We start from the raw sequence: 18,548 nt of genomic DNA, 5'->3' as shown, positions 1-18,548 counted from the left end.
TTCTTAGGAGAAGTATACCCCATGAAAAGCTGTAATTTGCCTTTACAATGCACCGAGATATTATTAAGACAGTTTGAAATTCAGAAAACAAAATTTCATTTCCCACAGTGTAGTTACTTTCCATCTACATTTGCTATTATACAGTGTCTTCCATTTATCTGATGGCCGCCTGTGTGGCACAGTAGATTCCGGGCAGTGAGCGCTCCATTGCCCGCTGATCAGATGCCGTGTCACCCGTCTACTGCTGCGGTACAACATGACCACATAAAATGTAAGCAAATAAATTTTGTACACAGCTGTGTCACGGAAGGTGATGCTGGAACCGCCTTCCATTATTTTCCCCGCATTTCTGACATCTACTCAAGAAATTATTAATCACATGATGCAGTTCTCTACGAGATATTGAATTAATTGATTCACGGATCTTATCCTTGATTTCCTCTATCATGTGAGTATATGTGGTGTGCACTTTGTCCTTAAGAGAAGCTCACAAATAAAAATCACAGGGAGGTAAATCAGGACTTCTAGTGGGCCACATATTGTTACTAATCACTCTTTCATCGGCCACATCATGAACTGCCTGCAAAGAAACAATGGCCATATGAGCCCTTGCCGAATCCTGTTAAAAAAAATGTGAAACTTCGTTTTCTTTCACTCAGTTCATTAAAAAATAGTCACAAAATGTTTTGCACCTGTGTCATTTTTTTAAAAAAGAGAGAGAGAGAGAGAGAGAGAGAGAGAGAGAGAGAGAGAGAGAGAGAGAGAGACTATTATTCTATCACCACTAACTGCGCACCATACCCCTATCTTCTGATCATGAATAAGTTCCTCATGAAGCACGTCAGGTCTCTCTGCTCTCCAGTGTCGATAGTTTTGTGATACTTTACAGGGCCTTGGCCCAAGGAGCTTAGGACCTCTTTGTACAGAAGTGAACGATATTTGTGTTTGTTGTGAAAGACAGCTAAGAGACTTTTTAGGGGAATTTTATAGTTGGTAAGCAATGTCTTCGAGACGAGCTTCTGTGAGCACTGTACATCGTCATTTACGGTTCTTGTTTGAACACTTCTCATTTCATGAAATTTATCTGCATCAAGAGTCTGAACATGAACACCTGGAAACTTCTGTTCAAACAACCTCTGAACAGTACGAGCGGACTCTGTAAGCAGATACGAATTGTAAATAAACACTCGTTGTGGAACTGAATAATTCGCTCGTCACTGTTGCGCTTACAAACTTCACTATTACACTTGTGATGCCTGTTTCACTGCTCGGATGACACTTGCCAACAAAGTGCGTATGTCTGTGCAGCCTTCAGGCTATATAAAAAAGGGCGGGGGCATAGTGTGGTCTCGTGAGACCCATTCAGCTGGCAGGCATTGCTTTTGTGGCCAGCCTGCAACACCCTGGGCAGGAGGTCATCAGATAAATGGAACACCCTGTACTTGTCATTTATGTAACTGAAAGACTATGGAAGGTTTCCATAAAATGCGCTAATTATGTTCTCTCTGCACACACAAAACATTTGGTCTATACTACATTTCACGAAACTAAAGAATTTCTGCAAAACTTAATCTATGACCTCCCTAAGACAAGCAAATCAATAGTAATAATAATAATAATAATAATAATAATAATAATAATAATAATAATAATAATAATAAATAATTACAACAGATATAAGCAAAGGCATGAAAATGGGTTATACATGCGAGCTACTTACAAAATGCTATGGTTTAATGAAATATATAACAAGAAAGTAAGAAATTATCAGGCATGATCCAGTCAAAACATGTGGAATCCCTTTCACAAGGTGAGTTTTCTTCCCTGAAAAATTAATTTTCTATTTAATATTAACCACTACACATGTGAGGTTACGGTTGTTATATTTTTACGGTAATAACTGGGGGCATTCACTCATATTTCTGTTCTACATACAGCTCAACAACGCATTTTGAAAGAGAATGTTCTCAGAAACTTAACTCCTGAGGTTAACGCAAAAAGTCTACCAACACAACAGTGGTGTTCAGTAAACAAAATAAAAATACTTTGTGAGTCCTCATCTTACATTATAAGTATTGTCTTCTGTCAGCAGCCATTCCACCCCAAACTGCATATATTGCCAGGACACGTTCTGCTGATCTGCTATGAGCTCCAAGAGTGTCAGTTTGACACTTCTGCAGACATCCAGGAGTGGCTGTGTACTGAGATGTCCAAGGTATTTCTGCACAAGTGCATCTGTTGTGTTCTATTGGTCGTCTACTTTTTCTCATTTCACAAGTCTATGATCATCAACCTCTAGATATTTCATCAAACAGGTGTCACACATTTATAATTAAAATACTTCTACCTGTTGTCTTTCACTTGCAATTTCAGCGTATAGTGATGGTTCTCTTCATGAATAGCAATCTAGTTCTTCCAGTGAGTCTTGTTTCACCCCTTTCTTTTCTACATTCAAGATTTCAATGTCTTGTTCTACTCCCTTAAGGGAGCAGCCTGTTTTGTTTATACAATTTTCAAAAGCTGATTTGTCATAATTACTTAACATGAATGCATCTTTATGTTCCTTGTATCTAAACAAAAATGTTCTTCCTGTCTGTCCTGTATACACGGTGGTTACAGTCAAACTTCTGCTACTGGAGAGGGGATCCACGACAAATGAATGACCATAGGAGAATAAAACTTGGTGAAAACATTAATAGGACATGCAGAAGAGAAATAACAAATAAACCACTGAAAGGAAAACCATTTTAATTTTCTCATGAGATGGTAACATTTGTTAATTGCTTACCATGTTTATATTCCAAGCTACAAACGCTGCTCAATGTGACGAATATGTGCATTCGCAACAGCCTAGAACTGTACTAGAGTGTGTACAAAGCACTTTCTAAATGGTGGTAAATGGAATATTCAGCTGTTGTGACACAGCTTATGCACTGCTTGAAGACCGTACATCACATCCAGTATTCTCAGCTATGGCAACAATAATTTCTTAAAGAATTTTTGGACCAACCTGTCCACCTTTCCCAGGCCCAATCCCTAAATCGCCATGTAATTCAGACTTCCGAATCACTTTCTTCACCCCTCATACGGAAGGAGGACCTCTCGCTATTGATTTAATGCATCGATACTTGTCAAGAGCAGCAACACTCTTACTGTTGTCTTGATTAAACAGCTTTATGAGTAAAGTCCCGCTCTCCTCGTCCAGACCAATGCTGACTAACTGCAACTGTAATGCATGCTGATGCCTGTATTTAAACCCTATGTCAGTGTACCAGTATTGGCATCTAACAGCAAGTCACAACACTAACACTACTAACAATGCTTTCATATGAATTTGGGTACTCATATGGTAAATAGTTTCCCGTCTACAATGTCTCGAGTACCAAAAGTTTAATGATAACAATCCTGTACTTTGCATCACAGGATGCAAGTCTAATTTTTAAGAACTCTCAACCTTTGAACTTCTTAATCACATCTTGTAGATGAAAAGATAGAGAAGTTTCAAGACTGATTCATTTCTGAGTAGGGGAGCGTGCGGACTGGTTCCGCCGAGTGGGGGAAGTAGTGGGGGGTCTCAGGGAATGAACTGATGCTGCGGCAGTTACCTCCGGAACCCTGGAGAGTGCGCATCGCTTGCAGCGTGAGTGCGTGTCATTGACCTCGATCAAAAAGTGGGAGAGGCGAAAATGGAGCAGCACTTGGAGCAGTGTTATGCGATTAAGTTTTGCATGCGACTGAACCAAATTGCCACAGAGACTCTCGGTATGATTAAAGAGGCCTTTAAGGAAGAAGCCATGTCCCTTGCAATAGTTTTCATGTGGCACAATCGTTTCAAAGATGGCTGCGGGAATGTTGAAGACGATGACCACTCTGGGAGGCCATCACCTAGCTGAACGGATCAAAATGTGGAGAGACTGTCGCAGGTGACTTTTCACTGGAGTGCTCCGCTGCTTGAGGAATTGAGTTTGCCACGTCTGCCTGGCGATCAAGGGCAATTGGGTTCTCCGCCGAAGTTTTGGTCAAGTTCAAGGTGGCAACACTGCCACAGCCACCCTAAAGACTCGGATTGGCTCCAAGTGATTTTTTCCTCTTCCCCTGAATCAAAACAGGCCTAAAAGGGAAGCGATTCAACTACATCGACGCCTTCCAGCAAGCTTCGAAGAGAGCCGTCGACAGCATGACGCCCGAGGCCTTCCAGAAGGACTACAAACAGTGGAAGATGTGCTGGCGGCACTGTGTTGATGCTGAAGGATCATATTTTGAAGAATTTTAGTCTGCTGTACTTAAATGTCCAATAAATTTCTAGTTCTGAGTTAAGTCTTGAAACTTTTGACTCACGCCCTGTATATCATGCTTTCGGTTATACATCACTAAATTATTTGTTTGCAACAATGTTTTAGTAACATGCGGTTGGAAAAGGTTTACGATCTGTTCGAAACTGTTGCATAATATTTCTTCTTCATTATGCTGATTCATTCTGTTCTTATTATTTTTGCATAGCAACTTATTAGCAATATTTATTTTACACCCACTTTTAATCACACTCTTGCGATAATTAGTTCTGCCCCTCTATTCTTCCTGCTCATCGGCATATTGACTGCTCTGTGCACTAATCAGCAGAATGTTGCTCCTTCATAATCCTGTGGACGGCATGAATCCTTAGGAATCACAGCGTTAGTTGTTGTTGGTTTTGTATAAATAGTAAATGTGTGCTTATTGCCTGCCTTTTAATGTTCGAATTGAGAAACTAAAAACTGCTGTTAATTTCATGCTCCACAGTAAACTCATACTATACGCATGTTGAACATTTTTACTAACCCTTCAATATCTTTCTCAGAACTGTCAAAGGCAACAAGGTATTGTCTATGTAATGTTTATAATGACCAATTTTATCTATAATGGCACAGTCGGACTTTAAAACTTCTTGATCATTCATGAAAATGTGTCCACACTTCCTGAAATGCTGGACTCTATGGCTAAATCATTGTTTTGAATATAAAAACTTATGATTAAAAGTGAAATAGTAAAAACTTGTAATCAGCTGTAAAAGTTCAATGAATTTGATGGTTTCTTGTCTTGAAATTTTACTGTATTTTGGAAATTTCTTCCAATTATATCAATATTTTCTTTAAAAAAAAATTTACAAAATAGATTCTTAACACTCTGCCGTCCGGCGACACCACAGTGGTGTCGTGCGCGAAATAGCGGTCAATGGCCAGCGACACCACAGTGGTGTGCATAGTATCGTGCAGTGGCAGGCGACAGCACTTTAGTATCTTTTGCGTTCTGTGGGTGTTTGGTTTAGGTAACAATAAGTTACACAGGTCACCATGTTTTTTGGTTTTACAAGTACTTGTAGTGCTACAGAAGAATGCTGAAGATAAGGTGGGTAGATCACGTAACTAATGAGGAGGTATTGAATAGGATTGGGGAGAAGAGAAGTTTGCGGCACAACTTGACTAGAAGAAGGGATCGGTTGGTAGGACATGTTTTGAGGCATCAAGGGATCACAAATTTAGCATTGGAGGGCAGCGTGGAGGGTAAAAATCGTAGAGGGAGACCAAGAGATCAATACACTAAGCAGATTCACAAGGATGTAGGCTGCAGTACATATTGGGAGATGAAGAAGCTTGCACACGATAGAGTAGCATGGAGAGCTGCATCAAACCAGTCTCAGGACTGAAGACCACAACAACAACAACAACAACAACAAGTACTTGTGCCCTTTCAAAAAAAAAACACTTAATGTGCAAGCCTTGTGGAGTTGCGTTACATCTTGGAGACTGTTTTGCTGCTCATCATATGAAAGAGAAATACTACGTACGAAAGACAATGCAAATAAACAAATATATGAAACAAATTTTGTATATCTTCAAAATTTCATGGAAGTAGGGGGAACAGAGTTGAGAACTTATGAGAACTAAGGATGAGATTAGTAAAACGTAAAAATTTATAATCTCTTGATAATGTCAAGAACGGCCGGCGACAAGCCAAGTAATCCGAATTAGCGCTACCGGCGCCAAGTGAATAAATTTGTACGAGACGTGTGGACGGCAAAGTGTCAATATTCAGTGAAATCAAATGGCAAAAGTGACTGACTGGTTTCTCCTCAATTTTGTTAACAAAGCCATACTACTATGTGCTGAATAGTGTATTTTAAGACTGTTGTTGAGCAAGATAGTTATGTTATAGGCTGGGCTGTTTCTACAGTTCACTACTGCATGAGTTGGACGGTGAGCCTAACGTATTTTCAGTTGTGTTCTTAATTTAGGCACAGTTGGGTTCATAATTAAGCATCCTTTTTTTCAGCATCTGTTAGAGGAAATTAATGTTTATTTTTTTCTTCAGAAAATGCATTTTAATTTTAGAAAATTCATGTTAACTTTGCATTTTCTAAAATATATTCATGCTGTAAATTATTGCCTAAACAAAAGAAGTTTGAATATTTTTTAGTTTAGGTTAAGTCTGCTGTTAAATGCTTTGGGATTTCAGAAATGTTTTCACAATGTACTCCTCCACCTTTAATATTATGAATGGATTCCTCTTATCTGCTATACGCTTTTTATTTATGGACTTTATGATTATCTGGCTGGCTTTAGCAGTATGCTTGTCATTGGTTCATTTATCCCTTTTAGCAACTTATGGCTGACAGGATCGATTTCATTATTATTTACTTTAGCAACTTCAGTCGTCATTTTAGTGAGCGCAATCATTTCCTTCGCGATCTCTTTGTTAAATGGCCAGCTTGATATTAATTATTCATGCCATCCATTGCCTTCTGCAGTTTAGTGCATCAGGCAGCCAATATGCCAATGAGCGCGAAGGAAGGGAGACAGAATAACATTAAAAAACAAATAGCCTAGTGAGCTACAGCCCGAAGCATGATGTCGATGACAGTTTGAACAGGAGTTCATAAAACTCAATGCACATCCTGTGATGCAAAGATAGACAGGAAGAATATTTTCAGTCAGAAACAAGGAACACAAAGATGCATTCTGATTAAGTTACTATGACAGATCAGCTGCTGTGAATCATGCATATGAAACAGGCCATCCTCTTAAGGGAATAGCGGATGACTGGAAATCTTGACACAGAAAAGAAAAGGAGGAAACTCTACTTGCTGGAAGATCTGGTGAGTGCTAGTCATGAATTGAACCACTGCAATATTCTAAAGTCACATATGAAAGACAACAGAATGAGATTTCTTAATGGGTTCGTAGAATTTTTTTATTATAAATCTGAAATGTATATTTGATGAAACAGCTAGAGGCTGATGATCACAGACTTAGGAAACAAGGAAAAGTAAGCGACCAATCGAACAGCATTGTGGTTCAGAAAACAGCTGCACTTATGCGGTAACAGCGTGGACATATCAGTACACAACCACCCCTAGACTTCTGCAAAAGTGTCCACTTGACACACTAGGAGCCCATAGTAGATCAGCGGGACATTGCCTGGTGTAGTGTGCAACGTGAGATGGGATGGCTACTGCGAGAAGTCAACAATTTTGATGTATGACAAGGACCCACACTCCAATGTGTTTTAAATCCATTTTATTTTATGAAGGTCACAATTGTGTTTCTTCGCTTTTTAGTGTTTTAACATCATGGGTTAAGTTTTTACAACCTGATGATGACAGCATTGTTTCCCGAAATACGTTGCTGAGATATGTAGGACAGAAATACAGGTGAATGCTATCAATTATTACTGTACTACTACTGTGATTTTCTATTATTTAGAGATTGTGACAACCTCATAAAAGCTTCACCTGCTTGTAAATAATGCTCACTACCACTTATTACTATTCCTGAACTATGAAAACTAAATAGAAACAGTAGTAATAATGGAAAGCGTGTTTATACCTAGTTTTGAGAGTTCATTTACATAAAATGGATCCCAGTGATCCTCCTGAACTTCCTGAAGACAAATTACCTGAAAGAAGAATAAAGTTATTAGCTGAAAGTAGAATATAAGTAAGATGACACAGTTAATACAAGGAGGAGAAAAAAATCACATCTAAAATTAAAGGCAGCACAGAGAAAAGCAAAACAATAGTGATGACAGAGTGGAAGGAGGAAGGAAGGGATGGTACGAAACTGAATGGAAAATTTTTGGAAGTGGTCAAAAGTATAAGTTCTTCGGATGAGTGGTCACAAATGATGGCAAGATAGCTGAAGAAAATGAGAAGGTAATACAACAAGTCAAGATCTTCTACCAAAGGGTAAGGGGTATATTTCAAAATAATGCAAAAACATTCTATATTCAACTTACTATGAACCCTTTGTACCACATGTCGCTGGTGTATGAACCAAAACGAAAAGGAAGAGATCAGAATGCAAGTAAGAGCGAAAGTTAAGAAATATCAAAGCCACAGGAATGAATGACAAAATAATACACAGTGTAGAAAGTAAAGGTAAAGTAGTTTGGGATGTCATACACATTGTGTCCTGCTACTAGGGTGTTTGACACGTGTGTGTGTGTGTGTGTGTGTGTGTGTGTGTGTGTGTGTGTGTGTGTGTGTGAATTGGCCACCAGCTGTATCAGTGCAGGCTGGCTGCTGGAGACCATCTGTGGGAGCTGTGTGCATGGTGCAGTCTCCACTGTGCTATCTGTCGGTGACACACACACACACACACACACACACACACACACACACACATATATATATATATATCTAAAAAGAAAGAAAGATGATGAGACTTACCAAACAAAAGCGCTGGCAGGTCGATAGACACACAAACAAACAAACACAAATATACACACAAAATTCAAGCTTTCGCAACAAACTGTTGCCTCATCAGGAAAGAGGGAAAGACGAAAGGATGTGGGTTTTAAGGGAGAGGGTAAGGAGTCATTCCAATCCCGGGAGCGGAAAGACTTACCTTAGGGGGAAAAAAGGACAGGTATACACTCGCACACACACACATATCCATCCACACATACAGACACAAGCTTGTGTCTGTATGTGTGGATGGATATGTGTGTGTGTGCGAGTGTATACCTGTCCTTTTTTCCCCCTAAGGTAAGTCTTTCCGCTCCCGGGATTGGAATGACTCCTTACCCTCTCCCTTAAAACCCACATCCTTTCGTCTTTCCCTCTTTCCTGATGAGGCAACAGTTTGTTGCGAAAGCTTGAATTTTGTGTGTATATTTGTGTTTGTTTGTTTGTGTGTCTATCGACCTGCCAGCGCTTTTGTTTGGTAAGTCTCATCATCTTTCTTTCTTTTTAGATATATTTTTTCCACGTGGAATGTTTCCCTCTGTTATATTCATATATATATATATATATATATATATATATATATATGCGTGAGGCACCACTGACTGACTCACTCTGTGTCCATCAAGTTGACCATTCACACCAGTTGTTCTGTCTGTGGATTCACAAGAGGGTTATTTCTGCTATTGTTCAGATGCTTATGAAGAAAGCCATATTTGTGTTACTTGGATTGGTTTTGTATATTACTTGGTTACTATATGATTGGCGATGAGTAGGAATGGTTTGCTCAAGTGCAGTCTCCAAGTGTGATATCATCAAGTTAATCATTATGGACACCCTGTTACCAGCCCTGACTGAACAGCTTACTTTGGCACTGACTACTTTGTCGTTTTCTACTAACAGATATGGTACCATTCCCTCAGTCCAATACCCCACTTTCCCTCCTATGATGATTAAACTGTGGATTGGGAGGCTTACGAAAAAGAAAGACTAGGACAGCAATTTTTGGATTTCAGTGTGGCAGACTCAAATTTGTGCAAAGCTTTCTTCCTCTTGCGGATTCTTCCTAAAATACATCAATTACTGTGTGAGCTTGCCCCTTTAAAGGACCGGCAGCTCTTACTTTTGATCACATATGCAGTTTATTGTCCTACTACCATCACAAATGAATGCATGTAATAGTGGCACGAGTTGAATTCTACCAATGCCACAAAAAACCAAACCAGTCATTCAGGGCAGGGGCAGCTGAACTTCACAGCCTTAGCTGTAAGTGTCAATTCGTTACTGATGCCTATAACAACTCTTAAGCAGACTCTTTGGTCCACGACTAAATTATCTTTTTTGCTCTGGATAAGTAAGTGTGCCAGACGGCTTTACTCTGCACAAAAAAGATGAAGAAGAAGAAGAAGAAGAAGATGATGATGATGAAGAAAGAAATGGCCCATTCACAGAAGTTTTTGCAAACAGTACAATCTTCTGAAGTTTCTTGGGCAGCAAGTGATCAAACTGAAGCACAGGGCAATGTGGTAGCGGTATCACAAGACGTGCGCACTACGACGACAGATAGCTTGCATGAGGAAGTGGCAGTGGTGGCGGTAAACATGTGGGCCCAGCTCTGAGCAGACCAAGGCCGGCCCAAGCAGCTGCAACCGTCACAGCATCAGCATTAGCATTCTGTTTCCATCTAGTCCTTTCTGTTGAGTCTAATGAGAATGTCTGGCATGTCATGAGTGCTGAGCTACTTGTACTGCCTGCCAGAAGAAAGGCCACATCAGCCCCATGTGTTGTTTGCCTTAGTTTGCTCAGGTTATGGACATAAAAAGTGATTCCAACACCTGTGACTTCCTCCAAGCTGATTATTGAGTTAAGAGCTTTTCAACAAGTGCTCCAGCTACAGGTCAACACCGGAGCTGCAAGGACACTACCGAATTCTGAAACCTATGGGAGTTTAGGCTCACCACTGTTGACACCTGTCATGTGGAAGTTCGTCATTTATAACAAACAGAACATTGTACTGTTGGGAAAATTTATGGCATCTGCCTCTTACAAGTCTGTGGTTTGTTCCATTACATTTTTGGTGGCTGCTGATGCCAGCATTCAGAACTAGTTTCAGATTAACGCATTTCAGGCATTTGGATTTTCTATCACCGACACATTTCACCTTGCATCCGATCACATACTGTATTTTCAACTGCATACACTGTCTGAGGTGATTTCAGAAGATGTGTAAAAATTTTTTCTGCTCATATTTCTTTTAAATCCACAGCTCAGCAGCCTCATTTTGGTCGTGCACATCCTATTCCTGTTGCCAAGAAGATCAAGTGAAAGCAGAATTGGGCCGACTTCAATCTCGAGGGGTGGTGCAACCTGTTATAACTGGTGACTAGGCGTCTCCACTGGTTATAGTTTGGATGCCTTCTGCGAAACTTCAGTAACATTGTCAATGCGGAGTCGATTGTGGATACATATCCTCTCTCATGCCAGGAGGAACTGTTGGCGAAAATGTCAGGTTCTCTCAAATGCAGCTGCAGGTTGTTGTGGGCAACGAGCTCAGCGAGTAATGGTTTTGAATACTCCTCTTGGTTTCTACCCACATTTGTACCTTCCTTTTGGTGAGACAAGTGCCCCTGTTATTTTCCAATGATTTTTAGAGCATCTGACTATGCCTGTCCCGGGTTGCATAAATTATATGGATGATACTGTTGTCACGGCCTCCTCCATGGCCAATCACTTGAAAAATTTGTGTTCAAGGTCTCATGGCATGGTGTTTGCCCTCTGCCAGACCTCATCTTCACAGTTACACCTGTGCCTTGCCCCCTCTTCCAGTCTCCTACCATATATTCCTGCCGGGGTTGGCCACATTGGCCCACCCTTGATTGTGAACGTACTTTTCAGATGTTGAAATAAACTACTCTCGTCACTTTGTTTAGCTACATTCTCTCCAGACCAGCATAGTTTTGGCGACTGATACCTCATGGTACGATCTCGGTGGGGTCCTTGCACACCGATATACCGATGATTCTGAATGACCTGTTGCCTTTTTTTATGAGGCCAAGTTTCTCCTTCTTACTGAACATAAACCCTTGGTTTCTGTGTTTAACACTTGCACATCATTGTCTGACAAAGCAGCACACCACCTACAATGCTGGGCACTGTTCTTGTCTATAATTATGAAACCCATTTTCAACCTACCTCTGAACATGCCAGTGTGGATGCCTTATCTTGCCTTAAAGTAGGTCTTGATTCCGACTGATTGTGAAGAATTGCTTTTCTTCCATCTCGATACTGAAGCGGAGGCCACTGTTGACTGTTTCCCAACTACAAGATCGCACATAGCAGCTGCCTTTGCCACTGACCCGTTTATCTGCCCGGTGGTTCAGTTTGTTCAACAGGCCTGGCCAGATAAACCTCCAAGTTATGCTTCAGACCCCCTGCACAACTATTTTTTCTTATGGTATCACCTCTCTGTTTCTGACAGTGTTTTGATGTTGTCCACAGAAGACCTCTCTCCCAGAGTAGACATTCTAGCCAAATTACAATGTGTGGTTCTGGGTCTTCTCAACCAGCGCCATTGGAGAGTTTTATGCACTAAACGGTTAGCTAGGTGACATGTTTTTGGCCAAGAACTGATGGCAAAATATCCTTTTTGTCACAGCTTTTGAGCATTGTGCCCAACAACAGGCAGCTCCCAGAGTGTCCCTGTCTCCCACTCCTCCACCTTCTGTGGCCTGCGCCGCACCTGCTGTGCTTGAGTTCGTCCAGCCACTTCACAATGGGATCAATGGAGTGGGCAGAAGGGTTTGGTTGCTGGCCTAAAGTGGATACTTGCCACTGTTGTACATCACTGCAGATGCCATCTTTGTGGTGTCTGTACAGCTGTTGGGCTGGTGGCGCACAACTTTGATCAGCTGTGCCCCTGCTCACTGCCGGAAGCTAGCAGTTCACAGATGCAACCCCCATCGCTGTAGCTCGCCTCTCCGCCTTGAGCCCACCATCAACTGCTGCGGAGGTGCCCCCCATCCCACTAACTGCCTCCACCACATGTGGCGCCCTGGAGTTCAAACTTCCCAGCGCTGGGCTCTGGTCCATCTCCAGCCTCGGATCCATTGCCGCACTCTGCTGTTCCAGTCAATCCCTTCCACCTGCCTTCTCACCATAACTGCCTCACCCAATGTCGTCGATGGGTCCAGCCTCATTTCCTTTGGGACCTGCCTGCTGATGACGACACAGATGGTGATGCCATCCTCCTCTCCGGTGCTGTCATTGTATGTGGCATGGGCCCACCGCCCTTGGACATGCCCACGTTCATGCACGTTCTGCCCCTAAGCTCCGGTGACTGCCTGGCACATCATCTTGCCCCCCTCTGCCGACACTGGCTGCCACCTCTCTCAAGCCAATAGTTATGTCTCTCGTTGGGCCACCAGCATCTCCCCACTGCCAGGGTGCCCACTTCGCACAAGGGAGAGGTATGCTGCAACCAGCTATTAGTGCATGTGAGGGCAAGTTCATCAAGTGTGGTGTCACTGTGCTTGTGTGTTTGGATCGGCTGCCAGCTGTATCAGCGTGTGCTGGCCAAGGGAGGCCGTATGTGGCGTAGGCTCCACCTCACCAACTGTTGGTGACTCGGATATATATATGCGCGCAGAGCAGCACTGACTGACACACTCTACGTTCATCTAGCTATACCATTCACACCAAATGACCCATGTCTCTTAATGTGTGGATTCACGATAGGCTTATTTCTGTTATTTCTCTGAGGTTTATGAATAAAGCCATATTTGTGATACTTGGATCGGTTTTGTGTGTTATTTCGTTGCTACAACATAACATGAAACTAGAAAAGGCAGATAAGTATAACAACATACAAATCAAAGATGGGGATAGATAGAAAGTCCTCCTGAATTAGCAAATTTTGTGAATTACTATTTATCTGGGATTGTGGACAATCTGTAGCAAAATCCTCTGGAAACACATGTAGCACCCACAATGACTTACACAGCAAGCAAAATGATGCTTGCCCACTATCGAGCCTTAAGTCAAGAAGACAACACAATAATTTAAAAAAATAATATCAGCATGCATAATGAAGTTCCTGCCTCTGGCCTAAAGGCATGCATAGATAGCTTACAAGCCCCATTAACAAACATAATAAATGAGTCCTTTGGTTATGTATTTTTTTCAGATTACTAGAAGAAACGCATGACTTGTGTATTTACTAAAGAAAGGTAATGCAGCAAGCACTGAAAACTACAGTGCAGCTTCACTACTGTCTTCATTCTTAAAAATAACTGAACAATCATGAAAGAGAGACCACCGAGTTATATGAATAAATACAACCTTCGTAAAGTCACATTAAGCCTATATATATCTACACAATTACTCTGAAATTCACAATGACGTGCCTGGAAGAGGGTTTAACGAACCACCTTAACACTATTTCTCTACTGTTTCAGTCTCAAACACTGTATGAGAAAAATGAGCAGTAAAATCCTTCTGTGCGAGTACCGATTTATCCTATTTTGTCATGATCATTTCTCCCTATGTAGGTTGGTGTCAACAGAATATTTCACCAATCAAAGGAGAAAGCTGGTGATTGAAATTTCATGAGAAGATCCTGCCACAATGAGAAATGACTGTTTTAATGATTGCCACCCCCAATTCACAAATCATTTCTGTGGCACTCTACCTCCTATTTCATGATAATACTAAATGAGCCGGCCTTCTTTGAACTTTCTCGATTTGCTCCGTCAGTCCCACCTGATGCACATCCCACACCACGTAGTCTATACTCCAGAAGAGAGCGGACAAATTTGCTGTAAGTAGTCTCTTCAGTTGTCCTGTTGCACTTTCTTAGTGTTTTGCCAACAAATCTCAGTATTTGGTTTGCTTTACCCACGACATTATCTGAGTGATCATTCAAATTTATGCCATTCGTAATTGTAATCCCATGAACCATAGACCTTGCCGTTGGTGGGGAGGCTTGCGTGCCTCAGCGACACAGATAGCCGTACCGTAGGTGCAACCACAACGGAGGGGTATCTGTTGAGAGGCCAGACAAACATATGGTTCCTGAAGAGGGGCAGCAGCCTTTTCAGTAGTTGCTGGGGCAACAGTCGGGATGATTGACTGATCTGGCCTTGTAACATTAACCAAAACGGCCTTGCTGTGCTGGTACTGCGAATGGCTGAAAGCAAGGTGAAACTACGGCCGTAATTTTTCCCGAGGGCATGCAGCTTCACTGTATGGATAAATGATGATGGCGTCCTCCTGGGTAAAATATTCCGGAGGTAAAATAGTCCCCCACTAGGATCTCCGGGCGGGGACTACACAGGATGATGTCATTATCAGGAGAAAGAAAACTGGCATTCTACGGATCGGAGCGTGGAATGTCAGATCCCTTAATCGGGCAGGTAGGTTAGAAAATTTAAAAAGGGAAATGGATAGGTTAAAGTTAGATATAGTGGGAATTAGCGAAGTTCGGTGGCAGGAGGAACAAGACTTTTGGTCAGGCGAATACAGGGTTATAAATACAAAATCAAATAGGGGTAATGCAGGAGTAAGTTTAATAATGAATAAAAAAATAGGAGTTCAAGTAAGCTACTACAAACAACATAGTGAACGCATTATTGTGGCCAAGATAGACACAAAGCCCACGCCTACAACAGTAGTACAAGTTTATATGCCAACTAGCTCTGCAGATGACGAAGAAATTGATGAAATGTATGATGAGATAAAAGAAATTATTCAGGTAGTGAAGGGAGATGAAAATTTAATAGTCATGGGTGATCGGAATTCAAGAGTAGGAAAAAGGAGAGAAGGAAACATAGTAGGTGAATATGGATTGGGGCAAAGAAACGAAAGAGGAAGCCGCATGGTAGAATTTTGCGCAGAGCATAACTTAATCATAGCTAACACTTGGTTCAAGAATCATGAAAGAAGGTTGTATACATGGAAGAACCCTGGAGATAGTAGAAGATATCAGATAGATTATATAACGGTAGGAACAAGGTTTTAATTTGTAAGACATTTCCAGGGGCAGATGTGGACTCTGACCACAATCTATTGGTTATGAACTGTAGATTAAAACTGAAGAAACTGCAAAAAGGTGGGAATTTGAGGAGATGGGACCTGGATATACTGAAAGAACCAGAGGTTGTAGAGAGCTTCAGGAAAAGCATAAAGGAACAATTGACAAGAATGGGGGAAAGGAATACAGTAGAAGAAGAATGGATAGCTTTGAGGGATGAAGTGGTGAAGGCAGCAGAGAACCAAGTAGGTAAAAAGACGAGGGCTAGTAGAAATCCTTGGGTGACAGAAGAAATATTGAATTTAATTGATGAAAGGAGAAAATATAAAAATGCAGTAAATGAAGCAGGCAAAAAGGAATACAAACGTCTCAAAAATGAGATTGACAGGAAGTGCAAAATGGCTAAGCAGGCATGGCTAGAGGACAAATGTAAGGATGTAGAGGCATATATCACTAGGGGTAAGATACATACTGCCTACAGGAAAATTAAAGAGACCTTTGGAGAAAAGAGAACCACTTGTATGAATGTCAAGGGCACAGATGGAAACCCAGTTCTAAGCAAAGAAGGGAAAGCAGAAAGGTGGAAGGAGTGTATAGAGGGACTATACAAGGGGGATTTTCTTCAGGACAATATTATGGAAATGGAAGAGGATGTAGATGAAGATGAAATGGGAGATATTATACTGCGTGAAGAATTTGATAGAGCACTGAAAGACCTAAGTCAAAACAAGGCCCCGGGAGTAGACAACATTCCATTAGAACTACTGACAGCCTTGGGAGAGCCAGTCCTGACAAAACTCTACCATCTGGTGAGCAAAATGTATGAGACAGGCGAAATACCCTCAGACTTCAAGAAGAATATAATAATTCCAATCCCAAAGAAAGCAGGCGTTGACAGATGTGAAAATTACCAAACTGTCAGTTTAATAAGTCACGGCTGCAAAATACTAATGCGAATTCTGTATAGACGAATGGAAGAACTGATAGAAACCGACGTCGGGGAAGATCAGTTTGGATTCCGTAGAAATATGGGAACACGTGAGGCAATATTGACCCTACGACTTATCTTAGAAGCTACATTAATAAAAGGCAAACCTACATTTCTAGCATTTGTAGACTTGGAGAAAGCTTTTGACAATGTTGACTGGAATAATCTCTTTCAAATTCTGAAGGTGGCAGGGGTAAAATACAGGGAGCAAAAGGCTATTTACAATTTGTACAGAAACCAGATGGCAGTTATAAGAGTCGAGGGGCATGAAAGGAAAGCAGTGGTTGGGAAGAGAGTGAGACAGGGTTGTAGCCTCTCCCCGATGCTATTCAATCTGTATATTGAGCAAGCAGTAAAGGAAACAAAAGAAAAGTTCAGAGTAGGTATTAAAATCCATGGAGAAGGAATAAAAACTTTAAGGTTCGCCGATGACATTGTAATTCTGTCAGAGACAGCAAAGGACTTGGAAGAGCACTTGAACGGAATGGACAATGTCTTGAAGGGAGGATATAAGATGAACATCAACAAAAGCAAAACGAGGATAATGGAATGTAGTCGAATTAAGTCGGGTGATGCTGAGGGAATTAGATTAGGAAATGACGCACTTAAAGTAGTAAATGAGTTTTGATATTTGGGGGGCAAAATAACTGATGATGGTCGAAGTAGAGGGGATATATAAAATGTAGACTGGCAATGGCAAGGAAAGTGTTTCTGAAGAAGAGAAATTTGTTAACATCAAGTATAGATTTAAATGTCAGGAAGTTATTTCTGAAAGGATTTGTGTGGACTGTAGCAATCTATGGAATTGAAACATGGACAATAAATAGTTTAGACAAGAAGAGAACAGAAGCTTTCGAAATGTGGTGCTACAGAAGAATGCTGAAGATTAGATGTGTAGACCACATAACTAATGATGAGGTACTGAATAGAATTGGGCTGAAGAAAAATTTGTGGCAGAACTCGACTAAAAGAAGGGATCAGTTGATAGGACAAGTTCTGAGGCTTCAAGGGATCACCAATTTAGTATTGGAGGACAGCGTGGAGGGTAAAAATCGTAGAGGGAGACCAAGAGATGAACACACTAAACAGATTCACAAGGATGTAGGCTGCAGTACATATTGGGAGATGAAGAAGCTTGCACACGATAGAGTAGCATGGAGAGCTGCATCAAACCAGTCTCAGGACTGAAGACCACAACAACAAGTGGTTAGTTTAATTTAAAGCCTCTAGATTGGTGTGATTTATCTTGTAACAGAAAGCTAGTGACTTTCTTTAGGTATTCATGTGGATTCATCACACTTTTCATTATTTAGAGTCAATTGCCACTTTCCACACCACACAGATATCTCGTCTAAACCATTTTGATGGTTCAAGTGGCTCTGAGCACTATGGGACTTAACATCTGTGGTCATCAGTCCCTTAGAACTTAGAACTACTTAAACCTAACTAACCTAAGGACATAACACACATCCATGCCCGAGGCAGGATTCGAACCTGCAACCGTAGTGGTCACGCCGTTCCAGACTGAAGCGCCTAGAACCGCTTGACCACACCTGCTGGCTAAACCATTTTGAAATTGGTTTGATCATCTGATGACTTTACAAGGCAGTAAATGACTGCAATGTCTGTAAACACTCTATGAGGGCTGCTCATATTGTCTCCCACATCATCTATGTAGATCATGATGAGCAGAGGGCCTTTAACACTTCCTTGGGAAACGCCAGATATTACTTCTGCTTTACTCGACGACTTTCTGTCAATTACCTTGAACTACGATCTTTCTCACAGGAAACCTTGAACCTAGTCACAGAACT

General features: G+C 41.2%; 1 protein-coding gene across 3 annotated transcripts in view; it reads right to left on the bottom strand.

The window, feature by feature from the left end:
• LOC126203342 (protein angel homolog 2) overlaps positions 1-18,548 on the bottom strand; it is a 184,639-nt gene that overhangs the window by 90,895 nt on the left and 75,196 nt on the right. For all 3 annotated transcript variants that reach the window (XM_049937628.1, XM_049937629.1, XM_049937627.1), the window contains one exon: positions 7,863-7,932. In XM_049937628.1, the coding sequence (XP_049793585.1) occupies positions 7,863-7,932 (70 nt within the window). The remainder of the gene's footprint in view (positions 1-7,862; positions 7,933-18,548) is intronic.

This window comes from Schistocerca nitens, chromosome 9 (assembly GCF_023898315.1).
Source record: "Schistocerca nitens isolate TAMUIC-IGC-003100 chromosome 9, iqSchNite1.1, whole genome shotgun sequence".
NCBI classification, from domain to species: Eukaryota; Metazoa; Arthropoda; class Insecta; order Orthoptera; family Acrididae; genus Schistocerca; species Schistocerca nitens.
The sequence above is the reverse complement of the archived record's forward strand: the minus strand, read 5'-3'. Positions and strand labels throughout refer to the sequence as shown.